The following is a 27,869-nucleotide window of genomic DNA, read 5'->3' as shown; positions in this document are numbered from 1 at the left end:
TTCTCCATTCAGTCAGCTGGACTGCTCTACCTTAGACTAACTGCAGAGAAATATCAATCCTGATTTCTGGCGGTAGAAAGGGCAATGATTCTAGCGATGACAAAGAATTTCCAGAGAAATAATTGATGGAAGTTAATCCTGGGAAACAATGTATAGAGAATGGGCGTTGGTTCTTACCTGATACGCCCCTTCTCGGCGAGCCGCAAGGAGCATCCAGAGACTGGGATGTGCTTCCGAGTCCTCTTCTTGCAGGCTGAGCTTTAGATGAGGAAACGCTCCGCCCCCTCACGTGACATCGCGGAGCGCCTCCCCAGTTTTTGCGATAACGAGAAGAGAGGTTATTGATTCTTTCTAATCTACTATTGGCTCCTTGGCTGAAGAAAGAGCCCCCACCAGACGGAGAAATTAGGGTGGGGCTGGATGCTCCTTGCGGCTCGCCGAGAAGGGGCGTATCAGGTAAGAACCAACGCCCATTCTCCCTCGAGCCGCTCGGAGCATCCAGAGACTGGGACATACCAAAGCTGGGCTGTCCTACGGGTGGGACTCCGTCTGGCCCGAAGGCCCCTCCGGATCACTGATGACCCTCTGTAAGACCCGTCGGCCAAAAGAGGCCTCCGCTGAGGCGTACGTATCTATTTTATAATGTCTGATAAACGGGGACGGAGAGGACCAGGTGGCTGCCCGACAAATGTCAGCGATGGGGGGCTTGTGTGGCCCAGGCCGCCGAGGTGGCTGCACTTCTGGTGGAATGGGCGGTTATCCCACCCGGAGCGGGCAGAGAATGGGAAAGGTAGCACCTCGCAATAGTAGCCCTGATCCAGCGACTGATGGTGGAAGGGGAAACCTTAAGCCCCATTGACCTGGGTTGAAAGGATAGGAAGAGGGATTCCGACCTTCGCATGGATTGAGTGCGCTTAATATAAATACGCAAGGCCCTTCTAACATCTAGGGTGTGCCAGAGGACCTCCCTGCCCCTGGAGGGCCTGGGGCAGAAATTTGGTAAAATCAGTTCCTGTGACCTATGGAAGGGAGAGTTAACTTTGGGTAGAAAGGTAGGGTCGGGACGAAGGACCACCCGGTCTGCGTGGAACACGCATAGATCGCTCCTGACTGACAGAGCTGCTAATTCCGAAACTCGACGAGCAGAAGTAATAGCTACTAGAAAAACTACCTTGAAGGTGAGAAACTGCAGGGATGACTCCCTCAAAGGCTCGAACGGGGACGTGTAAGAGAAACGAGGACCTTGTTGAGGTCCCATGTGGGGAACCTGTGAACGGTAGGAGGGCACAGGTTGGTGGCGCCCTAAGGAAAGATCTAACCCTGGGGTGGTGAGAAAGGGAACCGTAGTTATCACAGGAGACCACGGTTGAGAGAGCAGAAACTTGCCGTCTCAGGGTGTTAGGTGCGAGCCCCTTGCGAAGACCCTCCTGAAGAAATTCCAGGATCTGTGCCACCGAGGAGAGAGGGGATTAACCTGAGACCCGCTACACCACTTGCAGAACCCTTTCCAAGTGGCATCATAAATTCGTGTGGTGGAAGGCGCCTGGCGGCCAAAATAGTGTCGATGACTTGAGTTGAAAGATTCTCAGAAGTCAGACGGATCCGCTCAACCTCCAGACGGCTAACTGGAGCCATTGAGGCTCCGGATGCAGAAGGGGCCCCTGAGAGAGGGAGACCTTGTCCGGGGGGATCCTCCACGGGGGCGCTACTGATAAGATGCGGAGATCCGCAAACCACGGTCGCCTGGGCCAATAGGGAGCCACCAGGAGAAGTTCTGCCCTCTCCTGAATGAGTTTTTGAACTACTCTGGGAACTAACGGGAGCGGAGGGAAGGCATATAGGAGCCCTGGGGGCCATGGGCAACGCAGAGCGTTGTGATTCTCCGACCTGTGAGACGGATACCGGGAGAAGAACCGTGGAAGCTGAGTGTTGGTCGGGAAGCAAAGAGGTCCACCACCGGAAGGCCGAATATTCTGGACGCTTCCTCGAAAAGGGATGGATGGAGACGCCATTCCGCCTGGTCCACCGTGGCCCTGCTCAGCCAGTCCGCCTGAGTATTGTCTACTCCGGAGATGTGTTCGGCTTTTAAAGATAGGAGGTTGGATTCTGCCCAGCGGCAAAGGCGCTCGGCTTCCCTCATTAGCTGGATGGACTGGGTGCCCCCTTGCTTGTTGATATGGGCCTTGGCCGTGACGTTGTCCGTGAGCACGAGAACGTGATGATTGCGGATCTGAGAAAGCTGCGCAGGGCCAGAAGGACGGCGTGAAGCTCTAGCCAATTGATGCTGCACCCCTGCTCGGTCAGCGACCATTTGCCCTGTGCAGAGATCGAGTCGAGATGGCGCCCCAACCGGATAGGCTTGCGTCCGTAGTGACGGTGAGTCGTTGAGGTTCCGCGAATAGGTGGCCTCTGTTGATGGCGGGATTGGTCCACCAGAGAAGAGACGTGAGGACCTTTGGAGGACCCTGACCTTGACCCTCGAGTTGCTTCTTCCGGATCGTTGGAGCGGGAGCAGGAACCATTGGAGGGATCTGCTGTGTAGACGAGCCCAGGGAATAATGGAGATGCATGATACCATTTTGCCCAACAATTTAGAGAGGTCCAACAAGGCCACCCTCCTTGAACGCCTGATCTGATTGACCAGGGCTTGAATGCTAAGGAACCTCTCCGGAGAGAGGAAAACTCTCTGTGACACCGAATCAATTATGGCCCCCAAGTGGTTAATTCGAGTAGAAGGGGTAAGTTGGCTCTTTGCCAATTGACTAGAAAACCGTGTGCCCGTAAGGCGGAGAGGGTGACCCTGGTATCCCTGACTGCCTGGGATTTGGACGGGGAGAGAATAAGAATATCGTCCAAGTAGCAGTGGAGGCGGACGGGAACGGTCCTGAGATGGGCCGCCAGGGCCGCCAGGACCTTGGTGAAGGTCCGGGGGCGAAGCCAGACCGAAGGGTAGGGCCACGTATTGATAATGAAGGTTATTATGGCAGAACCTGAGGAATTTGTAATGGGAGGGCCTGATTGGAATGTGGAGGTATGCCTCCGACAGATCTATGGAAGATAACCAGTCTCCCCGCCTGGTGCCTAAGAGAATTGATTGCAAGGTGTGCATCTTGAATCTACGCTGGATGAGGTGACGGTTGAGCCGTTTCAAGTCTAGGATGGCTCTCCAACCCCCAGAGTGTTTGGGCACCACAAAGAGATGGGAGTAAAAACCCTTTCCCTTCTGGGCCGGAGGGACAGGTTGAATGGCCTGGATGTCAAGAAGATGATGGATGGCTGCATCCATTAGAGCCCGTTTGGAGGGATCCCTTGAGGAGGGGGATGGGATAAAACAATCAGGGGGGGCGGACCTGAACTCCAGGGCGAGACCAAACCTGATTGTGTCCCTAACCCATGCATCGGAGGTGGATATGTCCCATTGGGCGGCGAAGTGGCTGAGGCGGCCGCCAATGGGGAGGGAGGAAGAGGATCTACCTTCTACGGTAGGGCCTTCCTCCCGATCCCCGGAATGGTCTCTTGTAGCCGCCACCGCGTCTGGTTCTATCACCCGGGTCCGAGCGGTCCTGGGACCGGAAGGAAGGAGGTCTAGGGTATCTGGGCGGGAAGGGGGGTTGGTAGAAGGGGCGGGGGAAGCTCCTCCGAAAGGGCTGGGGGCCCCTGGTCTCCGATCTTCGAAAAAGGAGGGCAAATACTTTCTCTTACTGCGGCCCTCGACCAGCAGTGGTTCCAAAGCTGGGCCAAACAGTTTGTCTCCCGTAATGGGAGCAGTGGCCAGCTTGACCTTATTCTTTACGTCCGCCTGCCAGTGTTTGAGCCATAGCATGCGGCGAGCCGAAACGTGCGACGAGATGGCTCTGGAAGAAAATTTTACCGACTGGTAAGTGGCGTCAGCCGAGAACTCGGCTGCAGCCACTAACTTCGCTATATCCTGGTGAGCTCTCAGATTGGAAGCAGGGATGTGGTCCTTGAGCTGACGTAGCCAGCGGATGGAAGACCTGGTGAAAAATGAGGCGGCCGTAGCGATTTAATGGCCCAGGCGTCAGATAGGTGGGCCCTACGCAGCGCCAGCTCCGCCCGCCTGTCCTCAGGCTTTAAGGCCTCTAGGGCCTCACTAGGGGTAGAGGAAGAAGCTAGACCCACAATGGGGTCATCAACCTCCGGGATATTCAGAAGGTTAGACAGAGCCGCATCGAGATTGAAGAATCTCTTGTCTTGGCTAGATGGAGCAGGAGGTGTCCCTGAGGAGGTAAGTTGCTTTGCAACCAGATCTACGAAGATGGGAGGGGATGGGATGACCTCGGCTTCCACCACTGGTTGGGTGAAAATGGAGTCTTCTGGGCCCTCTTGGACTGGGGGGTTCAGCAGGGGACTGGGGAAGAAGGCCAGATACATTCTTGGCCTTAAGGAGGAGGGACTTGAACATATGTGGTTTGAACAGCCCCCAAAGGTGGGTTGGTCGGGGAAGGACCCTCGTCCTCCGACATCTCCCCCTCCATGATGTCAGCCTCTAAGAGGGGTTCACTATAGCGGGAGGATCCCATCCGGGAATCCTCTTCCTCCTCCCTGAAATCCCCAAAGTCCCCTTCCTCCTCCATCTGGGCCCCAACCGGTGGAGGGCTATCCCTCTGAGAGAGTACCTGATCAGTTGGGGGACCGGTTGTGGAAGGGATCTGAGTGATAACGAATCGTGTTCAGAGGCTCGCGGAGAGAAACCTGATCTGGACACGTGTTGTAGTGCCTCTGCTATGCCCTGGCGGATGGCTGATTCCATCCAAGCCTTGATGTGAAGTGGAACCTCGGAGGTAGAGGGTTCATCCTGGCGCAGACCAGCGGCTGTGGGTGTAAAGGTGGCTTCGGGGTCCGTCTGGTCGGAGGTCCGGGGTCGGGAAGACCCTGAAGCGAACTGCGCCTAGGTAGGGAAGAAGGGTCTGAGGGGAGAGGTAGAGCAGAGGTAGAAGGGGTTGGAGGAGGAGGTATAGGCGTCTCCGAGCGGGACTCCCTTGAACGCCGGTCAAACTCTTTTTCTAACGCTTTGTGGCGCCTCAAGGCGTCACGTTGTGCGGCCTTGGAAGGTTCCTTGTCCTGCCTGGAGCCCTTAGGTTCCTTGTCCTGCCTGCGCAAGTAGTGGGACTTTGCTTTAGCCTTCAAAGAAGGACGTTTAGATGGATTGTCGTCTGCCATGTTAGGTAACAATACTAGCAAAGGCGGTTGGCTCGCCCAGAATAGGCCTGGATGAGGCCGGGTGAAGGTGAAGCTGGCCCTCTCCCCCTTTTGGAATTTGTAGTGTACAGAGATAACAGTGAGGTATCTGAATAATATAGTATGTACAGGAAAAAATAGATACTCTATTTGTAATTCCTTTGATTTCTTTTGTTTGTTCTTTTTATCTTTTTCTCTTTTTTTTTTGTACGCAATATATATACAGGTTATCCGTAAATGTCTATATATCTATGAAAAAAAAAATTATTACTGTACAAAAAAACAGAAATTATTATTATTATTATTTTGCAAATATATTCCTTTTATTCTCGAACAGTAGCAGTAACTGGGTATCTCAGTACAGGCCGGATCAGTCAAATAAACGCCTGAGGCCTATGTAGAAGAGAGGGCCTCTGGCAGCAGGCCTCCAGACAAGGGAAAACAAAACCGGAGGGGGGGGCTGCAACTTCGCCCCGAAACGGACTGCGGGAGGCCAACTAAGATAAAAGAGCGAGCCAGGTAGAAAGAAATGGGCAGCAAAGCTTTGACCCAAGGCCTGGGGCTCTAATTCACCGCAGCTTGAACCAGAAAAAAAGGCGCCCGACCACGAGGCGGAGCCAAAATGGCGACCGCGAGCTGAACCGTCGGGGACGCCTTCGGGACGGAAAAGGAGGGCTTTGCCGGTCAGCTCGGCACGCCTAGGGCCTTAAGGGCAATAACCCTCCCGGTCGGGCGTTTGGGGTGGGGGGGAATCCAGCAGTAAATGAAAGGAAAACAACGCGTGCCACGAGGCAACGCGGAGGCAGCGATGCGATCTGATAAGGATGGGGGGGTAGCGCTAAACGCGCTGCGAGCCCGCAGCTTCGTCTCAGGGACGAGGGAAAATTTTCCCTTAAGTCCAGACCCTTTGCGCAGGAGGAGAAAGAAGGCAAACCTTATCAGAAAGTGAAATAGGAAGGAAATCTGCGATCAGCCAAGGAGCTCTCTAACACACAGCCTGACTCTTCGAGGCTGAGCAAAAGACTGGGGAGGCGCTCCGCGATGTCACGTGAGGGGGCGGAGCGTTTCCTCATCTAAAGCTCAGCCTGCAAGAAGAGGACTCGGAAGCACATCCCAGTCTCTGGATGCTCCGAGCGGCTCGAGGGAGAATTGAATATAACACAAGTTGCATTTTAAATCCTCAACAAATTCTTATAAGAATATTGGAGAAGCTACCCGAACCAATATTCTGTTACTCAGATATGATGGTTAGGTTACTTATGTATTAGAGGTGGTGCATTCTTATTACAACAGACAGCTGCCAATTTAGAGCAATATGAGCTAAAGGAAGATAAAAAAGACACATGACAGTAAAGTTTCAGTTATTTAATATGAAACATCTATTTTTCCTAACCTGGACATTCTTAAGATATGTGAGTTTCCCCATCTACTGCTGAGAAGCAAAACTTCTTCAAAGAAAAATCAGAAAGTCCAGTTGCCTCTTGAACAAGCACCTTGTCCCTATTCACTTCTACAAATCTTTCAAATGCAGTCCAGTCTCTCTCTCTGTGTGTATATACATTTACATTTTCTCTATCCACTGCAGGATGAAGGCCTCTTCCACATGTTTCCAATCAATATGGTTCTGAGGTCTTTGGGTTTTTTTGCCAATTGGGTCCGCAATATTTGCTGATGTTGTTGATCCATCTTGTTTTAAGTCTCTTTTGTAGACACTTTTTATCAAGTGGGATCAATTATATGACTGCCTTAGTCCACCTGATATGGACCAGTCAATTTCCATTTCCATTCTTTTATTCTCAATGATACTGTATACTTTCATTTGTTCTCTAATCCATATGCAGGTCTGTCTGTCTATACCTATACCATAGATAGGTAGGTAGGTAGGTAGGTAGGTAGGTAGGTAGGTAGGTAGATAGATAGATAGATAGATAGATAGATAGATAGATAGATAGATAGATAGTAAGTATATGCAGTAACTGCTCTGTGGAATAGGTATGTGCATTGACATCAGTGAAAACCAATGTACTATGGAAATACACAATTTTGACTTGTAATAGCCCATTAACACATACAACTTATGACTGCTGAAACTGGCGAGCATACATAGAAACCCATCAAGAGTTTAATTATCATTTGGTTAAAAACAGTTCTAATTACTTTAAACCAATCCAAATCCTGAGGCTGTCTGGAATTCCACCAAATTCAGACTTTACCAGGAGATGCATGCAAATGGATGACAACATTGTTCTCATAAATTGGCACCCATTCATCTAATATTCTTGGAATATTGGAAATTACCTGAAAATCTCTTGGACAAGGACAAGGACATGGCACCTTTGGCATATGGCCATAGTTTTCAATGCAGGATCTAACATTAAATATGAGATACAAACTTTAACACTAACATACATAGGAAAATAACTGCAAACTAAACAAAATGCTACACACCTGGGAATTCCTACTAGAATTTAAGAAAGGGATTTTTCAAAATACCATCTCTCTTGCTTTTGAATCGCTCAATCTCTATCCTGTTCCTTACTTTTGTCTTCTCCTCCCCCATAAACTGAGTGTCAAACTTGTTTTTTTTTTATTATTTATTTATTTATTTATTTAATTTTATTTTGATTTGTCAATCACTTACAAGATAATAGGTAAAAGTATAAACATAGTTATGAATACATGAAATGGGTACATATAAGAAAAATAAAAGAAACAATAAGCCAGGGACGGTAAGCACATTGGTGCGCTTATGCACGCCCCCTACAGACCTCTTAGGAAAGGGGTGAGGTCAATTGCAGACAGTCTAAGGTTAAAGTTTTTGGGGTTTGGGGAAGAAACCACAGAGTCAGGTAGAGTATTCCAGACATTGACCACTCTGTTGCTGAAGTCATCTTTCCTGCAATCAAGTTTGGTGCGGTTAACCTTGAGTTTGTATCTTTTTCTTGATTCGCCCCCCAACCCATCGCCCAAAATTAGCACACAACCAAGCGATGCACACTGCTTTGGATATGAAGCCAAAAGCTGCCTGTTGATACCTTTTAATGCAATTGTTTCTTAGATGCAGATAGCAGCTGTGTAACCTCAGAAAATTCGCACATTTGAGTTAAAGCTGGTGAGAAGGCATTATGTTGCACCCTATTGGCATCTCCTTAACTCAACTGTATACAGAGTGCTACTGAAATTCAGCAGATAACAGAATAAGAAGTGGAAAGGACTTTGGAGGTCCTCTAGTCCAACCACCTGCTCAAACAGAAGATTCTATATCATTCCAGACAAGTGGCTGTCCAGTCTCTTCTTAAAAGCCTCCAGGGATCAATCAGCATAATGTAAATCACATTTAAAAATACACTCTGAAGTATCTACGACGTCTCTCCAAGTTACACATTATATGCTCCTCAATAGAAAAGTAAATTATGGGATAGCTAATACTATCAAATGGATTCAGAAATGACTAGAGAGAAGGCAGAACATTTATAGTTACACTTCAACTTAAATCTATTTGTACAAACCATCTGGAACCCTAACCCTTCAGTACGAATAAGAACAAGGAAGTATAATCAATTTTGTGATCCATGTCTGAGATCATACAGGAAAAAAATAAGAGCCTTGACAGAATGCAAATTTAACTAACGCAATTCTTCCTAACCAAAACAAATTCAGAGAATTTTATTCTATTTAGAAATATCTGCTGTTATACTTTTTCAATTTGGTAAATAACTCTTAATCCAATGTGGTAAATAATTATTTTTTTCTGAAGTGAAGTCCTAAATCAGGGGTGTCAAACTTGTGATGACACGTTATGTGACGTATTGTAACTTTTCCCCTTCGCAAACCAGGGGTGGGTGTGGCCATCGCGGCAGGACGCGAGTTTGACGGCCCTGCCCTAATTAGTTGATCTTCTTTGTAGCAGTATGTTTATTTTTATTCTAGCATTGTTTTTCTTCCCCTGTCGAATTGCATGATAGCATTTAAGGTTTTGCTTTATTAATCCAATAGCCTGACAAAAACCCATATTGTTATATATGCTTCATTAACAATATGAAAGAATCTATAGGTGGAATGACTGTAATTACAACATCATGAGGGAATAGTGCATTCAGCAGTGTTCTGTACCAACTCCATGATTCTGTGAAAAGTGAACAGAACCAATGTGTACTGGAACAATGAATCCGCAATGTCAAAGTGAAAACTTTCCCAAGCAATCAGAAAATCAAAGCAACCTATGATCCTCAAACATCATTGTTCAGATACTGAAAAATATAGCCAGCAGGTGACAACCTCCAATCTGTGCCTTGCATATTGGTTGCTCATAGACTGACAAGAACATGGGTCAGCACATGGAATCTCCTCTGGTGCGCATCTTTCAGGTAAAGTGAGTCATACTCATCCTAGTATAACTTGTTCGAGTGATCACTATCTGTTTGCAATGAGGGAATAATGCACTTCTTGACTGGACCACATCTGATATTGGCATCCAAAGTCTGTGTGAGCATTGCAGATATAATTAGAGGAAAATATGGGTACATGATATGCTGCTGCTTTCTAGTATAGGTATCCCAACTTTTAAATAATAGCAATTGTTTAGTGGGGTTTTTTTTTGTACATTCTTTACAAAAAGAACAAAGAAATGAACAGAATTCTAGACTATTACCAATAGAAAGAGACCAATGAAGAAAGTGAGATGATGTGGAGGACAATATTTTCAAAATGCAAGATAGAGACAAGAGGCAGGTCATAGGGAATGATATATTCATGATTTTGTGAAACAGCATCAGACTGCTTAATTGGCAACCTAGGGACGCAGGGGATGTGAAAGTTTAAATAGGAATAATGTGCCAATTGATTTGAGTCTGTGTGAATTTCTGCAGAGCCTGGAGATGCTTCAAGTTCTTGCAGTAGATCCAAATTTCAGACTGCAAGGTTTCTTCCAAGAAACAGCACCAATGTTGAAAAGAATCTTTGATTGGCAAGACTGTTAAAAACATACAGATTTCTTTCAAACGGTAACTCCTGTTTAAAATAAAAGGCACAAAGCAAAATTTCTTTTTTCATACTCTTGGCCATCTAGAGCAGGGTTCCCCAACCGTGGTCCATGGACCGCCACCGGTCCATGGCATGCCAGAAACCAGCCAGCGCAAAGAAGCGAAGCCTCATCCACGGGATGAAAGCAGCACATGAAACCATGCCCCCTCTGGTCCGTGGAAAAACCTCTCTCCGTGGAATCAGTCCCTGGTGCCCAAAAGGTTGGGGGCCGCTGATCTAGAGGAGGAGACGATTTTAATAACAAAAGATGAGATCTGGATGGGGGAAGAGATGAAAGATATTTTAATGATAGAGAGGTCTGTTTTGTATTAGATTCCTGGAGCTGCTTTCTTAGACTTGTTTGTTTGTATATCTACGTATGTGCCTTTGAGTTAGTCTTGACTCCAGGTGACTGCCTGAACTACTCCAGTTACTGTAGTTTTCTTGGCAAGATTTCCAGACAGGGCTTGCCTTTGTCTTCTTTCTGGGGCTGAGTGTGTGACTGGCCCAAGATCACCCAGCAGACTTTGTGTGCAAGTCAAGACTAGAACTTACATTCTTCCAGTTGCCCGATGCCCTTTCTTAGTAAGCAAGTTAAAAGGTCAAGTTGAAAATCAGGCACAAGAAACCAATAAATGTAACAAAATCCTCCAAAGTACTTCCCTGAGATTTGGGTAACGTCAGGATAGAAAAGTGTCATGCTGGCACAGTCCATATGGATAGTCTCAGAAGAGATGCGAAACTCTAAATAATTCAAGTCAGGCAAATTAAAACTAGGCACATTGGTGAATCCCTTCAAATACAGCCTGAACTTTATAGCACAGGTAGATGGCTCATCAAAGTAAATCTGTAAGTCATTGAAATAAATCTAATAAAGATCAAGGGAGCATTCAAAGGGCACAACACAAATCTTCCACATTTCATGTCATGGGGATTTAACTATTTATGCTCCTTCTTCATCCAGTTCAAGTAAACACCCCGCCACCCGAGATCTGATAAAAGCAAGCTATGTTAAGTGTTCTGGAGTTCAATAATCAGAAGAAAGGAGTAATGATTTCTAATAACTGCAAGGTTCAGAAGCCTAAAATCATGGGCTAGTGTCAGAAAGCCAACACTGTTTCTTAACAAAGATTATGTATGGAAAAGGGCGTTGGTACTTACCTGATACGCCCATTCTCTGTGAGCTGTGAAGAGCATCCAGAAGTGGGAGGTGCTTCAGTCTCTTCTGGAAAGGCTGAGCTTAAAACTCCGGGACGCTCCTCCTCCTCCACGGGACACGTCCCCAACGTCCCCCAGTTTTGCAAAGGCTGAGTGCCAAACTCATCACCTAATCTAGATCCCTGACCGGAACGGAACCCCACCAGATGGAAAGAAATGGGTGGGGCTGGATGCTCTTCACAGCTCACAGAGAATGGGAGTATCAGGTAAGTACCAACGCCCTTTCTCCCATGAGCTGTTCAGAGAATCCAGAAGTGGGACATACCAAAGCTTGGCCTGTCCTTAGGAGGGACTCCATCTGGATCGAAATACACTCCTAAACTCTGTGGACCCTCTGCAGGACTCTTCTGCCAAATGAAGCATCCGCTGAGGCATAGACATCAATTTTATAATTTCTGACAAAGGGCGATAGTGAAGACCAAGTTGCCGCTCTGCAAATTTCGTCTATGGAAGCCCGTGTGGCCCATGCTGCTGATGTTGCCGCACTCCTTGTTGAGTGGGCTGTAATGCCCTTAGGAACTGAGATGGACTGGCATTTGTAACTTTTAGCTATGGTGGCTCTCAACCATCTACTAATGGTCGTCGACGACACCTTGTGTCCTAAAGTGGATGGGTTGAAGGATAGGAATAGAGCCTCAGATTTTCGAAATGCCACTGTGCGGTCCAGATAGATGCTCAACGCCCTTCGAATGTCAAGTCGATGCCATTGATGCTCCAGTCTGAGATGGTTTTGGACAAAAATTTGGAAGCACCAACTCCTGCGCTCTGTGGAAGACTGAATTTACTTTAGGGGTGAACGATGGATCCAATCTGAGAACCACTCTGTCCGCATGAAACACGCACAGGTCCTTTCTCATCGACAATGCTGCCAATTTGGAAATCCTCCTTGCTGATGTGATTGCAATTAAGAAGACCACCTTATATGTCAGGAATTTGAGTAGCGGTTCTTAAAGGCTCGAACGGGCCAGATGTAAGTGCGGTTAACACCTTGTTGAGCTCCCAAGTGAGATAGCAGTGAATTACAGGAGGTCGTAAGTTTGCAGCACCCTTAAGAAAGCTGCGGACATGTGGATGGTTTGCTATGAGAACACACACACTCCGAGAAGCACAAAGCCGAAGACACAAGCCTGAAGATGATGAATGAGACTTCATCGAAACATCACCTAGATACTTCCAATTTTACGTGGGAGAAAACCCGAATAACCAAAAAGATATCTATCTATCTATCTATCTATCTATCTATCTATCTATCTATCTATCTATCTGAGTATATGGTGAACAGTAAGTATCTAAGGGTCCCCAACAAGGGAAACCCCCAAGCGCTCCAAGCAAAAATATTCTGGATCCCTGGTCCCCAACAAGGGAAACCAGCTATACAGGACCTGGATGGATCCTTTCCTGTCAAAAAAACGTCCCGCTGTTTGAAATGGCACTTGTGGCTTCACTTCAATGTAATGATTCAAATGGAATTGCAAAGAAATTCCTGTTTAAGAACTAGCCTGCTTATCCAACGCTAGCAAGATAAAGGAGAAATAATCCCAGGAAAGTGGACTGGGAAGGTACTTGCCCCGGTCCCCAAGAAAGGAAACCAGCGGGGAATGGCGCCTGTGTATTTAGGTGCGAACTTGAAGCCAGCCGTTGAAAATGGCGGGAAGGCAGAATCTCCGATGTTGATTGCCTGAGCAGTTTAACGAGCCGCTGCTGCTGACTCTCTAAATGATCCTGTTAGTCAAAACGGCACGGAGGAGAGAGCCGCGGCTGCGAGCGCTCCGCCAAGATCGCAGAGATAAAACAATTGGGGGAATAGATAAGCTAATTGCTTGACGCGGCCGTCTCAGGCTGCCTGTGGAGTGGCAGGCTCCGCCTGTCACAAAGAGCTGCTCTCAACTGATCGGGGGGATAACGTAATAGAGCCACAAGCCTTGAAATCGCCAAATTAATTGGGGGGAAAATTTACAAGCCGAATTAACCCAAGAGCAAACCTGAAATTTGAGTAGCTGAATCAGAAACCGTTCCAGTCAGGGAGTGCACAACCTCTTACCACGAAGGCTGAGCTAAAACTGTGGGACGCTGGGGAGGTGCCCCGTGGAGGAGGAGGAGCCGGAGTTTTAAGCCCAGCCTTTCCAGAAGAGACTGAAGCACCTCCCACTTCTGGATGCTCTGAACAGCTCATGGGAGAAAAAACACAAATAAATTCCCTTCTGAAAGTTGTCATCAAATAATATTTTGTGGCCTGAAACTTTTGTGCTTTCTCTGGTGAAACTAAATTAAGGGCAAGCAATAATATTTTAGCCTATTATTAAGCCCAAGCAATGGGGAAAACAGCCAACATACATAAATACTCTTAAGAGCAAACTCAACTGCAGTTCTCTGTGGATTACAATAATGAGATAGCATTGATTTCTCTGGGAATTGAATGCCACCCTACAGGTTTTTATTCTTTGGATAAGAGCCAGTTTCTCTGGTGTGGGAAGGATGCAAGCCTTTAAAAGCATATGAGCTAATAGGAGGTGGATATTAATTAGTTCTCTTTAAAAAAGAACTTTCATGCATACAATTTTTCAGAAAACATACATACACTTTAAAAACAGTGATGCAAAGTAACATGAATAAAGTGAGAATTTTTTCTTTTACATATATCTTTTACTTATTTAGCACAAATAAAACACACAAAACATATCTGTAGAACAAAATAACGATCCAGTTTGTGGAAAAGCAGTTACTTGATGAAAGTGCTTTCTTAGTATAGTATAAAACACATCTGACATGTTAACCTACATTTTGAGGTACTAACCACTCAAGCAGCAGGGCGTTCTAATAATGCACTTTTATATATTGCTGTTTTCCTTCTAAACAAACAAACAAAACATACAGGACACATGTGGTGCATGCATTATTTATACCTAGACAGAATATGGACAAAATCAATATACTTGGAAATTGGTGAAGTAAATAACTGGAACATCTTTTTTCAGTTTATCTAATGTGGCAAGTCTCTCTACCTGGAGTCAAGAATGCCTCAGATTTCTTACTTGTAGGCATATTGTATTGCTCATTTATAAAACACTAATCTCAAACATTGATTTACTTTGGCTGTTATTTATTTATTGATTAAACAGAAGTATATGGTCACTTATCTTTAACAAGGTAACTGGTTGGCAAACAAAATGTTAAAAACTAATTAAACAAAAAGCTATTAGAGGAATTTCTCTACTAAACACACACACATCCCGGCGAACATGTTGGCCCTATGTTTTCAAGGCCTTTCAGAAGGCCAATAGGATGGGGCAATCTCAATCTCAAGGGATGGGTGGATGGAGAGGAATGTTCTATGCCAGAATAGAGAAGGCATGCACAAATTGTTTCTCAAAGGGGGACCTAGAACATGCTCGTTCTGCCAGATCTGATGGGATAGGCAGAAATCACAAGAGTCAGGTAGAATCACAGGTAAAGTAATTCTTTAACAAGTAGAGCTTTAATGGTGACAACCAACCCCTGGAATTGTACCCATAAGCCTATTCAAGATCAGTGCAGCTGAAGGAACAATGGTGTTACATTGGCACACTACAGTGTGTCCAGAACTTCTTATCACCACATACTGGATCAGCTTAAACTTCCAAACACTTTTCCAAGGCAGCCCCATGGACAGCACATTGCAAAAGACCAGCCAGTAAGTGATAAAAGGTCTGAGTAACCATGACCAGTGCCTTCTGATTCTCCTCCATGCTGCATCGAGAGCCCAGGATGGGTTGACTCCTTCCTATGATGTCATAGCTGAGTCTGTACTAAGATATAAAAGCCAGCCCCCGGGAGAGACCCCAGCTTTTGACTCAGCTCCTTTCAGTCAGTAGCTGTGTCTCTGAAAGCGTTCTGTTAGATAGCAATCACCAGCGACCGTCAGTACTTTTTTCCTCTCTTCAAGCAGCTCCCAGGGATCTGGGCAGCTGCTCTTCCAGGAGAGCAGGGCTCTCTCTCTCTCTCCTGCAACGTTGGGACCAGCGTCTAAAGACGCTGGGCAGCGTCTGCAGACCTCCCCCACGCCTGCAGTTTGAAGCGATCGTAAACACGATTGGCAAACTGATAAGAGCTCAAGCCAGCTGATCATGTAGCTGGTTGCTGTGTTTTTCCCTTGCTGACTTCGCTCGGGGCTCTGTATAGCCTAAGGAGCGATTCTTCAATCTTGGAGCCTCTTTTCCTGTAGTCAGTGGCTATCTTGGATTCAAGCCTTCCACCATGAGGTGAGCGGCCATTTTGTAAGCCCGGGGGCCATTTATACCCTAAGGGGCCTAATAGAAAAATTTCTAAACAGCTTCTTTCCAACACAAGAGCCTTTATTTTACAAATGGAGCAAGATAAGGCTCTGGCAGAGCTTTCCCCCCAGTGGAACAGTCTTTTAAGCCCAATAGGAGAAAAAGACGTAGGCAACGCACCCAATCAGTCCAGAGGGAGGTGGCTGCTAAAATCAAAGCTAAGGCTCTAACCCCTAAGAAGGCAACTCAGGCTGAATTGAGGGCAGAGAAGCGCAAACATGCAGCTCTAGAGAGGCAGTTCAACAAAACTATTCAACAGAAGGGAGTGCAACTACAGCAGGTTTCAGGTGATACTCATGGGCCCCAACAAAGCCCTCCCAGGGGAGGAGAAGTTATCTATGAGCCTTTCCATCCTCCATCCTGGTCTCCTGGGGCTCTTGCTGTACAGTCAGATCCTCAGGATTTAAGCAGATCTGGGCCTTATTTCCAACAGGCTTCTGTGCCCTATGCTCCTCCCCCTCCCTCCAGGCCTTGAACTTCTCCTCAATCTAGGCCTGAAGCCACATTCACTCCCACAGCAGCGGGCCTTCTGCCTCTACCTTTGAGCATAGACCAAGGGATATCCAAGATGTAGTCTCATCAGCCATTAGGCAGGGATTGGCTGAAGGCTTCAAACAAATTCTTCAACCTCTGGAAAGGGTTCAGGCCCTTCTCCCTTCTCAATCTATAAGTTCCTTGCCTCATCATCCTGATTTACACAGGCCTCGGGACCTCAGGGTCCATTCTTCTCTACCAGAATGGGAGGAGGTTGATGAGGAAGGAAGGCCTTCACCATCTGAGCACAGTTACTCTTCTCATTCAGAGTGTGAAGAGGGTGAGATTTTTGACCAAAATCTTTCAGAGGAAGAGGATTCTCGCCCAGAGTAGACCTCCTCTGCATTGGTCTTCAAACCTACTCTCTTCAGACCATTACTCAGCAAGGCCTTGGTCACTGCCAAGCTGTTGCCAGAGGAAGTGGCTCCCGAGCCACAAGGAAATCCCTCTAACCAAGGGGATTCGCTCTTCTCCAAACCTGTAGTGCATGCAGAGGTTTTGCCTTTTCCCATTTTGTTCCTGGACATGGTCAAGGAACAGTGCGCTTCTCCTTCGGCAGGTCCTTGCCCATCTTCTCTAGATAAGCGTTTTTACAATATCAGCGCAGCTCTGGACAATGCCCTGGCAGTGCCTTCTGTTGACATTCCGTTTCTGGCCTCGTTCTCATCTTCTGGCATTCCACGGAGCCAGAAGATAACCTGAAACCGGATTCAAGAGCAATCACCAGGCTGCTGCTTGGGCTGTTCGGGCTTTAACAGCAGCATCCTTCTTCACCAGGGCATCCATACAGTGGCTGCGCCAACTCCAGAATAGATTGCCTGCTTCTGACCTTCGGTCTCATCAAGACCTTAATGAGATTATTGCAGCGGCGAAATTCACTGCGATGCCACTCTCAATTCCGCCAAATTTGCATCCAAGGCCATGGCATCTTCTGTAGCAGCAAGAAGACTTTTATGGCTCCGAAATTGGCAGGCGGAATCACGCCAAAAATGGAAGCTGGCTTCAGTTCCTTTCGCGGGCAATAAGCTTTCTGGCGATGCTCTGGAACCTTATCTCATCAAAACCAGAGATAAATGTAAAATTCTCTCTTCCTCTGGGAAGAAAGCCGACTATCGCCCTGCTCCTTATCGTCCTCCTGCCTTCCGAGCGGAGACCTCATCTCGCTTCCCCCGCTCTCACAGGCCATACTCCCAATGCCAAGACCAACCGGCAGAAACATCTGGCAGGCAACAACCTTCTACTGGTAAGCGGCCCTTTTGGGGGGGAGGGGGTTGTTCCTTCCGTCGCTCTAAGTAATCCCTTGTTCTCCCCACCCATCAGAGATCGCCTAGCCTTCTTTGCCTCCAAATGGGAGGAGTCAACGACGGACGCCTGGGTGCTCAGCACTATTAGGTCAGGGTTACAATTGGACTTCCTAACCCCACCCCCCAAACATTTTTTGATCTGTCCTGTGTCTCGGGACATTTCCAGGCAAGCCCTCATGAATCAGGCCATTCAGCACCTTCTTGAAATCAGGGCTATTCAACCTGTTCCCCTGTCTCAACGGGGTCGTGGACTTTACTCTCGCCTTTTCATCGTTCCCAAAGCCTCAGGGGAGTGGCGAGCCATCCTTGATCTAAAATTTATCAACCAATTTGTAAAATACAGGCGATTTAAAATGCAGACTCTGCATTCTATTTTAGAGAGCGTTTGGGAGGGCGACTTCCTCTCTTCCATTGATCTCACTGAGGCTTACCTCCACATCCCAATTTGGCCTCATCATCGCCAGTTTCTCCATTTCTGTTATCAGAATACCCATTACCAGTATCGAGCACTTCCCTTCGGCCTCTCATCGGCTCCAAGGGTCTTCATGAAGGTTCTGGCAGCATTGGTGGCATCTCTGCATTCTATTCCAGTGAGGATCCAATGCTACTTGGACAACATTTTGATTCTTTCCTCTTCCATCCTTGCGGCCCATCGGGATCTGCAAATTACCCTGTCATGTCTCCAGAGCCACAGATTTTCCATCAACACCAAAAAGAGCCAGCTCTCTCCTACAACCAAATTGCAACACTTGGGAGCAGTCATCGATACCTTGCCGTGCCAGGTTTTCCTGTCCCCAGCTCGTGGAGAGCCTTGCAGAGATCATCAGCCAGATCCAACAACATCAAATGGTCCCCCTGTCACTGCTGTCCAAACTTCTGGGGAAGATGGTTTCCTGTATTGGCATCGTCCCGTGGGCTCGGCTCCACTCCCAACCCCTCCAATGGTTCCTGCTTCCCTACCAACGAGCAGGAACCAGCCACTCATCCATCAAGGTCCCACTCCCGCCACAAATCTGGAGATCTCTCAATTGGTGGCATTCACCATCTATCTGGAGGGGACTCCTGTTCAGGGACCCAGACAGGCTAGTGATAACCACCGATGCCAGCCTCCTGGGTTGGGGTTCCCATATGCAAGGCCAGATAGCTCAGGGTGTTTGGTCCAGATTGGAACAGACCCTCCCCATAAATTGGCTAGAGCTCAGAGCCATTTTTCTGGCTCTCAAGCATTTCAGGCAATCAGTGATCGGCTCTCATGTTCTAGTCCTTACGGACAACATGGCCGTAAAGGCTCATGTCAACCGGCAAGGGGGGACAAGGTCCAAAGCCCTCATGAGAGAGGCTCTACGGTTGGGGTTATGGGAAGAGAAACACCTGTTATCGATCTCGGTGGACCACAACTCCGGGGTTGACAACTCCCAGGCTGACTGGCTCAGCAGGAGCCTAGTCGATCAGGCAGAATGGTCCATTCCTCCATCTGTATTCAGGGATCTTTCCCTCAGATTCAGAACACCGGAGGTGGATCTTTTCTCCACTCCTCAAAACGCCCAAGTCACTAGATTCTTCACCAGGTTTCCTTGCCAGGGAGCGGAGGAAACCAATGCTTTTCGGTGCAGATGGCCTAAGGGTCTCCTCTACACCTTTCCCCCGCTTCCCATCATTCCGGCAGTAATTCGGAAGATGTTGGAGGAACGTGCGGAGCTCCTCCTCCTGGCACCCTATTGGCCAAGGAGGCCCTGGTTTGCGGACCTGGTCAACCTATTGGTGGCTTCTCCTTGGAGGATTCCTGCCCATCTAATCTCCCTTCACCAGGGGGCCCTGCTCCACCTAGAGCCCCAGTGGTTCAAGCTGACCGTGTGGCACTTGAGTGGCAGCGGCTAGAGGAGGTTGATCTTCCAGAAAGGGTCATCCTCACTATCCTGGCTTCTCGCAAACCTTCTACAAGGCGCATCTATGATACCACCTGGAAGGCTTTTTCCCGATGGTGCCTCAGGGAGGGTCTTTCTCCTGCTTCAGCCCAGTTGGCAGAAGTTCTTAGCTTCCTTCAGCACGGGCTGGAAAGGTTTGGCCCCCAACACCTTACGCAGGCAGGTTGCGGCCCTCTCCTCAGTCCTTTCATGGGGTTCGCTTCCTTCCTTATCCCATCACACTTCAGCCAGGAGGTTTTTGAAAGGGGCTTCCAACCTGCATCCTCCGGTGGTTCACAGGTATCCTTCCTGGGACCTTCATTTGGTCCTTAATGCCCTTACAAAGCCCCCCTTTGAACCCCTTAGAACAGTGTCTCTGTTTCCTGACTCTGAAGGTAGTGTTCCTTGTTGCCATCACTTCTGCCAGGAGGGTTTCCGAGCTTGCTGCTCTTTCCATCAGACAGGACCTTTGTTCCTTTCACAATGATAGAGTTGTTCTTCGTCTGGACCCCTCATTTATTCCGAAGGTTAACACCTGGTTTCACAGATCCCAGGACATTGTTTTGCCTGACTTCTGTCCTCTCCCGCACCATGACTTAGAGCGGCAGTGGCACACGCTAGATGTAAGAAGGGCTCTTAGAATATACATTAAGCGCACTTCCTCCTTCAGGAAGTCTGAAGCCATGTTTGTTTCCTTTTTCCCTTCTCACTTGGGGCACAAGGCCTCTTCTCCTACTATTAGCAGGTGGGTCAGGTCTTGGATTGAGCAGGCCTACAAAGCTGCGGCCCTTCTGGTTCCCCGAGGTCTGACAGCGCACTCTACCAGAAGCGCAGCCACTTCTGCTGCCTGGGCGACCCAAGCATCCTTGGAGGAGATTTGTCGTGCAGCCACGTGGACATCCCCGTCTCCTTTCATCAGACACTACCGTCTGGATGTTTTTGCCTCGGCGACTGCAGCCTTCGGCAGACAGGTGCTTCAACGAGTGGTTCCACAGTCAGTGTGATGAGCCAGATGAGGACCCACCCGTGGACATGCAAGCTTTAGTATGTCCCATCCTGGGCTTTCAATGCAGCATGGAGAATGGGCGTTGGTAGAAGTTACAGTGAACACCCTTTCTATCTATGCTGCGAGAGAGCCCAGCCCCTCCCTTGATTCGTCCAGAGAGGGTAAGACATATTTCTGTATTTATTTTGGGCTTTCAGAGACACCTTTCAGTCTGTCGAGTATCTTCCCCAAAGCTGGGGTCTCTCCCGGGGGCTGGCTTTTATATCTTAGTACAGACTCAGCTATGACATCATAGGAAGGAGTCAACCCATCCTGGGCTCTCTTGCAGCATAGATAGAAAGGGCGTTCACGCTAACTTCTACCAACACCCATTTCTAAAGGGATACAATTGGTATAGCTGATGGATTTGTGCAAAGCCCTTCCTGATTACAATTGCAACTCACTCCACAATAATGGGCTATGAGTCCAGGAATCCAGATTTCAGTTTGCCTGGGGAAATGTTACCCTATCCAGAATTAATGATGGAAGATCTCTAAATATTGGAGCAAGGGGTTGGAAGTAGAACACATAGGCACTTCATTTTGTTAAGAATAGGTCGAAGCTTCTTCTACTATATCCAATCTTCCGGGGGGCAGCCCCAGGCTCCAGACACTTCTGTAGTCCTTGACATTAACCTAACACTCCACTTAGACTAAAGATGCTTTTTTCTTGATATAGCTTGATAGCAGTTCCCTTTGTTTTGCTTTTCCTAATCAGAACATTGTATGCTTAGGCCACACATTCTGCAGGAGTAAGATAGGAAATTAATAATACCACCCTGACCTGTCAAGGATATTCTAAATCATACCCAAGGGGAAGGGGGGACAAGCATCAAACTATAGCTTGCGAAGCTGAAAAAAATAAGTTAAAGTAGTAGCTGATCTAGCACAAAACAAGCACCAATCCAGGAAGTTCTGGCAGGGGAAGGGGGGAACACCTCTCTAATCCTTAACCAGCAACTTGGGACAGAAAAAACAGAATTAAGACTGACTAAATCTTTTAAATGTTCTGAGAGTTTAAATCCCTGAGTACTACATGCCTTTATAAAAGTAATTTACACATGAATGCATTGATGTAAAGGGAAAAAAAATCTGGGTTAACATTATTGTATTGTCTGGATGTCAGTATAGGGTCTCCTGCTTGTATAAGGGGTTGGATTAGAGGACCTCCAAGGTCCCTTCCAACTCTGTTATTCTGTTATACAGTCCATCTGCTACATTCTTCCATTATATACATTTTTATTACTAGCAGAACTGCAGAACATATTGAAAACCTTAGGGCAGAAACCTTAGAGCAGAAGGAAATATTGAAATGTTCTTTTAAGAACTACAAATTTATAAATTTCTTCAAATCTATTGATGCCCTTCCTCTTTTGTGTAGAAGCTATAACTGCTAAACAACGACGGTATCACCATAATTATCTAATGCCAATGCTTCATCGATTATACTGATCCCTACTCTTGTTTGTGGACCCAATAAAGTTCCTCCTTACATTTTAAATTGTACAGAGCTATCATTTGTTTAGTCATCATTTGCTCAGTAGGACACAAATGGTTATTTTTATACAAAACCAATGAAATTGCAGTAGGAGAAAGATCGTAATTCTAAAGTTTTCCTAATTTAGAATTAAACAATTACCCATTTCTATACCTGCATATCTTTTTCTAAGAAATTTTCCTTCAAAATTCCTTTTCAATCTGACCACAAGAAGCAAGTTTTTGCATAGTGATGTCTTGCTTTGAGATGCTTTGAACTTTATTTCCTAGATTTCTCTAAAAATTTGAGTTAATTTTGTTGAATTTCACATAATTTACTTTATATAAATTTCCATTGACCCTATTTTGGGGGCACTTCCAATTCATTACTACAGTCCATTTTTGGATCATTAATTTGGTGAGACAACCGTGATTTATATCATATAAATATAAATAAGTTATTTTATTTGCACTACATAAAGCACTGCTAAACCCAGCAAAACTATTGTTCAGATGAGAGTCTGTCATATGAAGGTCAATTCTAAAATTCTGGTTTGTTTATGAGCTTCTTTTAAATTATGACTATTTTTTGGATAAAAGCCAGCAATTGTCCTCACTTATGCATGACTACATAAAACCAGAATATTTTTTCCCGCTTGAAGAGCTGACAGACTATTGTTAATTTAACTGTTCTCCAAGAATAACTACACTTTGTCCGAATCTACACCCTTAGCTAAATGAAACTTGTTTCCTTAAAAGCTTTCTTTTTTCTGTCTTCTTTAGACTATATCATAACGCCTCCCCACTCTTTCAAGCAATAGGGTCCTTACAATTCAATGAAGGAAGAAGTCAGGGATACTTTGTGATAAAAAAACTAGACTTAAACATTTAGAATGCTATGGCCATTTATAAAACTGTTAATAAATGCTGCCATTCAGTTTCTCCCAATGCCTTTCCTTTCCTTATCAAATCACATTTCTCCATCCTCCTAATCCATTCCTCTTACAGAAGTTTGTGTATCTTTGATACTGTAGTTCAGATCATATGAAGACTTTGACTTTTAAAATAACTGCTTTAGTGGAATGCTTAGAGGGCAGAAGGTGAGAGACCTTGAATTAATTATAAATTAATTCTGTGTTGTAAACACGTATCTCAGGAACAAATGCCTTCCTAATTATTTTGAGTTCAAATGGTGCATGGATTATGCATTTAAGGATAATCTGAATACAGATGAGCACTGCATTCAATCAGATTATTATTTTCAACCCCAAGTGAGAAAGACTAGGATAGCAAATGGGAAGGTGATTAAGTGTGAAAACCTTTTGCTGTTTCACACGAGCCAAATATGATGTCAAGTCAAGATCAAGGAAACTGTTTCCATTTGACCCCCAATCAACCATGTTGACTCTACTGTGTATTCCATTTATTCAAGTCAAGATGCAGGAAAACACATTTTAATGAAGTCTAAGCAGCTGCTTTTCAGATCAGCTGCTAAGGATGTAAATAAGACAATCTCTCTCCTCAATTCCTACACAAAAGGACAGGATTTCCTTCTACTATGTTAAGAGTGTTATTTGCAAATGCTGAGTTTCTATGAGATTCAACTGGGCTAGAAAAACAAGTCAATCTCTTCATTTTGTTTATCCACCTCTTTCCCAAAGGATATCCTTCCAGATCTGATATATTAAGGCCACCTGCTATTGAGCAAATAAGACGTGAAGTACATCGATTCTCCACTTCAAAGTTTTCATATTTACCTAAGCAAAATAACCATTTTTATGAAGATTTCATTCTTTCATTCAAAAGGCCTTAAGCAGCATATAGTACAATCATAGGCAACAACAGAATCAGTGAAAGTACATCTAATACATCTAATTTAAAACTAGTAAGAGAATATAAACACTTGTACTGTTATTTAGAATCATCATACTCAATAGATGTACCAAAAAAAATTAATTCAAGTTTTTTTTTTTTTAATAAAGTTTTATTTGGGTTTTCACACATACAAAATACAAGTAAAACATCTTTTTTGAAACTTCTTTATACAGACACAAAACTCAATTTCATGCTCCTTTTTGTATTCTATTCCATATCTTATACTATTTTACATTTTCTATAAGTTTTTCCCCTCTTTTGATTTTCTTGATTTTAATTTGATTATCTCATCTCAATTCAAATCATTATATTTATACTTTTGTCTGTTCTGTTTCAATTTCATATTATCTTTTCTCATTAAACAAGTTTTCTCCTGTAGTTACAAATTGGAGTATGACACCTTTATATCTTTTAATTACATCCATTCAACTCTTATTTAAACTTCAATATATACCTTAAGGTTATGACCTTCAATATAATACATAATACATAACTTCCAATCGAATTCTGCTTGGTACATTCTTATAATACACACTATATTCTTTAAAAAAAAAGATTGTAAATATATGTAATTATAAACCCTCATTCCGTTCCAGTTCAGTTCTATCATTAATAATCATTAAAATCTTAACATCTTTAACACTTCTTTTCAATTAAATATCATACTTCCTTAAAAACACATATAATCTCCATAATTAATTTTTCCCTTATTTCTCTTCACGTTTTATAAATCATTAAATATACCTTTTATTACATTTACGATAGCTATTTTAGTAGACATTTTAATCATACATTGTTTCATATTTTCTAAAATTATTTCTATTTCTAATATAACCATACTATCTTATGTACCTTTGCAGAATCCCTTTTTCCATTAAATTTTCACCCATTATCTCTAAATAGGCTCTGTTTCTCTGTATTTTGTTTCTGTCCTTTATGACTTCTTTTCCTTTTTCTTCCCTCTCATCTTCTCCCTCCTTTTTTTACCCCCTTGTCTCTCTAGTTCTAATTCTCTCTCTGCATTTCCCTCTTCTGTTGCTTTCTGATTTTATACTTATTTTTCACTCTATTATTTTTTTTGGAGTTGTTTTTCCCAATCTTAAACTTTCCATCCTCTTTCCCCCCTTCCTTTTTTTCCCCCATCTAAGATTACTTGTTCATTAAAGATGGCTTCTTCTTTGTCACAATCTTCTTGTTCTGCAGGCATTTCTTGTTGTTTCTCATAATTCCAAATCTCCATTTCTAAAAACTGAAATACGAAGCCAAAAGAACCTATCCCTCCTTGTGCATCTTCTTTGTACTTTTTAAGTTCCATTTTCAGTTCTTCTAAAAGTGGAGCCATTTTAAACAGTTTTAAACAACCACCCGATTGATTTTAGTCATTCAAAACAATAACCAAGAATCCGGAAATCATTAAGTAATCCAGATAGTCCCGAGTTATATCTCCTTATTTCTTTTTCGACTTTCTCTTCCTGGGGTTTTTGTTGCGATATTTCAGTTAGAATGTATCTTTTGGAAGTCTTGTTGAGATTTTGCTATAAGTTCTTTTTTAATTCCAGGCAGTCTCCTCCCTTCCAGATCCTACCCTTTTATTCTTCCTCTCTCCTTTCCTGTTTTTAAAAGCTTTTAATTATCCAGAAATCTTTATTATCCCTTTGACTTTTTATTTTCAGCATTAAATGCCTATTGATGTCAAAGTGGGTTTTTTTCCAATTTCTTACTTAAGTCTCTTAGCTGTCAGTATAGGAAAAGGAGAAAAAAACCCAAATCTTTTCCCTTTTCTCTCTCCTTCGCAGCTTAAAAAACCTTCTTAGGGAACAATGTTATTGTTTTTTAATAGTTTCAATTCCAGGGTACCTTATTTGTTGTTTTTTGCTGTTTGACCCGGTCAACCAAAACTTTCTCCTCTTATCTTCCTCCTGCACATTCTTTTCCAGTTGAGTTCTTCTTTGTGGTGGCCATTTCTGACCACCGCTGCAACCGCCTTCGGGAAAGGGAGTAATGGCCAGCTGGGGAGGAGACATGCGGCTCTCCTCAACCCTGCAGGCAATCTCCCCCCTCTTCACCACCTCTACGGGGTGGCTTAGCCCCGAAGCCAGCCAGCTCCGGGCCCTCCAGCGGCGAGCACGGATCGAAGCCTCGCAGAGACGAGGTTTTGGTCTGTCTCTGAAGAAGCTCAAACTGGAAGCCAATTAATTCAAGTTTTTGTCTCATCAGGACACATGAAGATTAGTGGTATTAAAGAGTGGTTCACAGGCAAACACATGCAACTCAATCTCTTTCAACAAAAATAAAAAAGATTCCTGGTCTAATTTGACAGGGAAAGCCTTTAGTTAACTCCATGGTTATTATAAAATAGTTCATTGACACAAGTAAGTAATCATTTCCTGTGATGCAGCTTTGAACAGGTAAAGTATACATATGAGAATCATCACAGGGACTTTACACTAATGCCCCAATATTGTTTCGTTGGTTTCCTGTACTTAATAATTTATAATAATTTATAAGGCATGACTTACGCCTAAATTTGATCAGTACATCAAGTCAATCATGGTTTCCTGCAATATAAGAATTCAGTCAATACCTAGCGATAATCAGAATAAACATCTCCCTTCCTCATTTTTCAGACCATAAAGTGATCAAAAGATGGGTAAGTCTTATAATTTGCCACAAGTTACTTGTGCGTGATTTGGGCAACTATGCACATTTCTTAAATAAATAAATAAAATGACTTATTTCTCATTCTTTCCCTCTTCTTATTGTCCTCTCTCACTGCCACTAAATTCTTGAACTGCAACAGTTAAGAAGGTTTTACAATGTGTGCTTATCTTTTTTTCACTCACTATTTTCTTTAGCTAAAACATACACTATCTACCAGCAACCGACCAATACAGCTTCTTTTGGTAATAAATGCTGTTAATGCATCTCAGTTGTGGAGACCAGCCCATCATTTAGGCCATAGCAGCCTACAAAGTAATTGTCTCTTCGCAAAAAAAAAAAAAAAAATAGCCTCTGCTAAGGGACTATTATTCATTTTCCAGGAAATATTTGGAACTTTCCTCAAAATATACACTATGAGATGAAAATTGCAGGAAGAGAACTCAGAGATTCCCCTATTGAAAACTGCTGAAATTTGCCCCTAGAAGGGGATTCTGGAGATGTGTTTTTTTTTTTAAAGCAGAGTTCCTTTCTCATTATAACTAGTCTTCAACTTACAACCATTTGTTTAGGGACAGTTTGAAGTTACAACCATACTGAAAAAAGTGAGTTATGACAGTTTTTCAACCTACAACTGTTGCAGCATCCCAGGGTCACATGATCAAAATTTTGGATGATTGGGAACTGTTATGAAGGCTGCATTATCCCAGGATCATGTGATCACCTTTTGTGACCTTCCAACAAGCTAAGTCAATTGGGAATCCATATTCACTTATGATTCAATTAACAATTTTGGCAAAAAGGATTGTAAAAATGGGCAAAATTCCCTTAACAACTGTGAATTAGCAACAGAAAATTTTGGGGCCAATTGTTGTCGTAAACTGAGGACTATTTGTATACATTTTTTCCACCTGTTCCACACAGAATTGTTAAAGCTAATACTAAAACAGTATATAAACAATAATCCTCTAAATTTCAAGTTAGAAGTCATTAGCAATTCTCAACAAAATAAAAGTTGACTTTTGTAGAAGAAAGTAATGGTTATCAAAATAGTTTAACTTTATCACCAGATAGTCCTCATTTAGCAACTGTCTTATTTCACAGCTATTTGCAATTATGACAGAAATGAGCAACTTTGTATTATCCTTGAATTTATGACTTTGCTTCAATAACCAAGTTGCCAGTCCCAACTGTGGGCGCTGAACACATCTTCCTGTACCTCTCTCAGATTAAAAGTTAAATGATGGCTGTCAGTTTCTCCGTCACGCTGCTCTGGAGTCCAACATTGGGTATAACTCCGCCCTCTTATGACACAAGCTGAGTCT

General features: G+C 44.5%; 1 protein-coding gene across 1 annotated transcript in view; it reads right to left on the bottom strand.

Annotated features, from left to right (window-relative positions):
- The window catches only part of ARHGAP40 (Rho GTPase activating protein 40), a 68,318-nt gene that overhangs the window by 37,367 nt on the left and 3,082 nt on the right, over positions 1-27,869 (bottom strand). Inside the window, exon 3 of the mRNA XM_087959045.1 lies at positions 10,777-11,089. Coding sequence (XP_087815171.1) covers positions 10,777-11,089 — 313 coding nt within the window. The remainder of the gene's footprint in view (positions 1-10,776; positions 11,090-27,869) is intronic.

The sequence above is a fragment of the Notechis scutatus genome, chromosome 3 (assembly GCF_049901735.1).
Source record: "Notechis scutatus isolate UNSWTSFEM ecotype Mainland chromosome 3, rNotScu1.2, whole genome shotgun sequence".
NCBI lineage: Eukaryota > Metazoa > Chordata > Lepidosauria > Squamata > Elapidae > Notechis > Notechis scutatus.
This window is presented reverse-complemented; position numbering and strand designations above follow the sequence as displayed.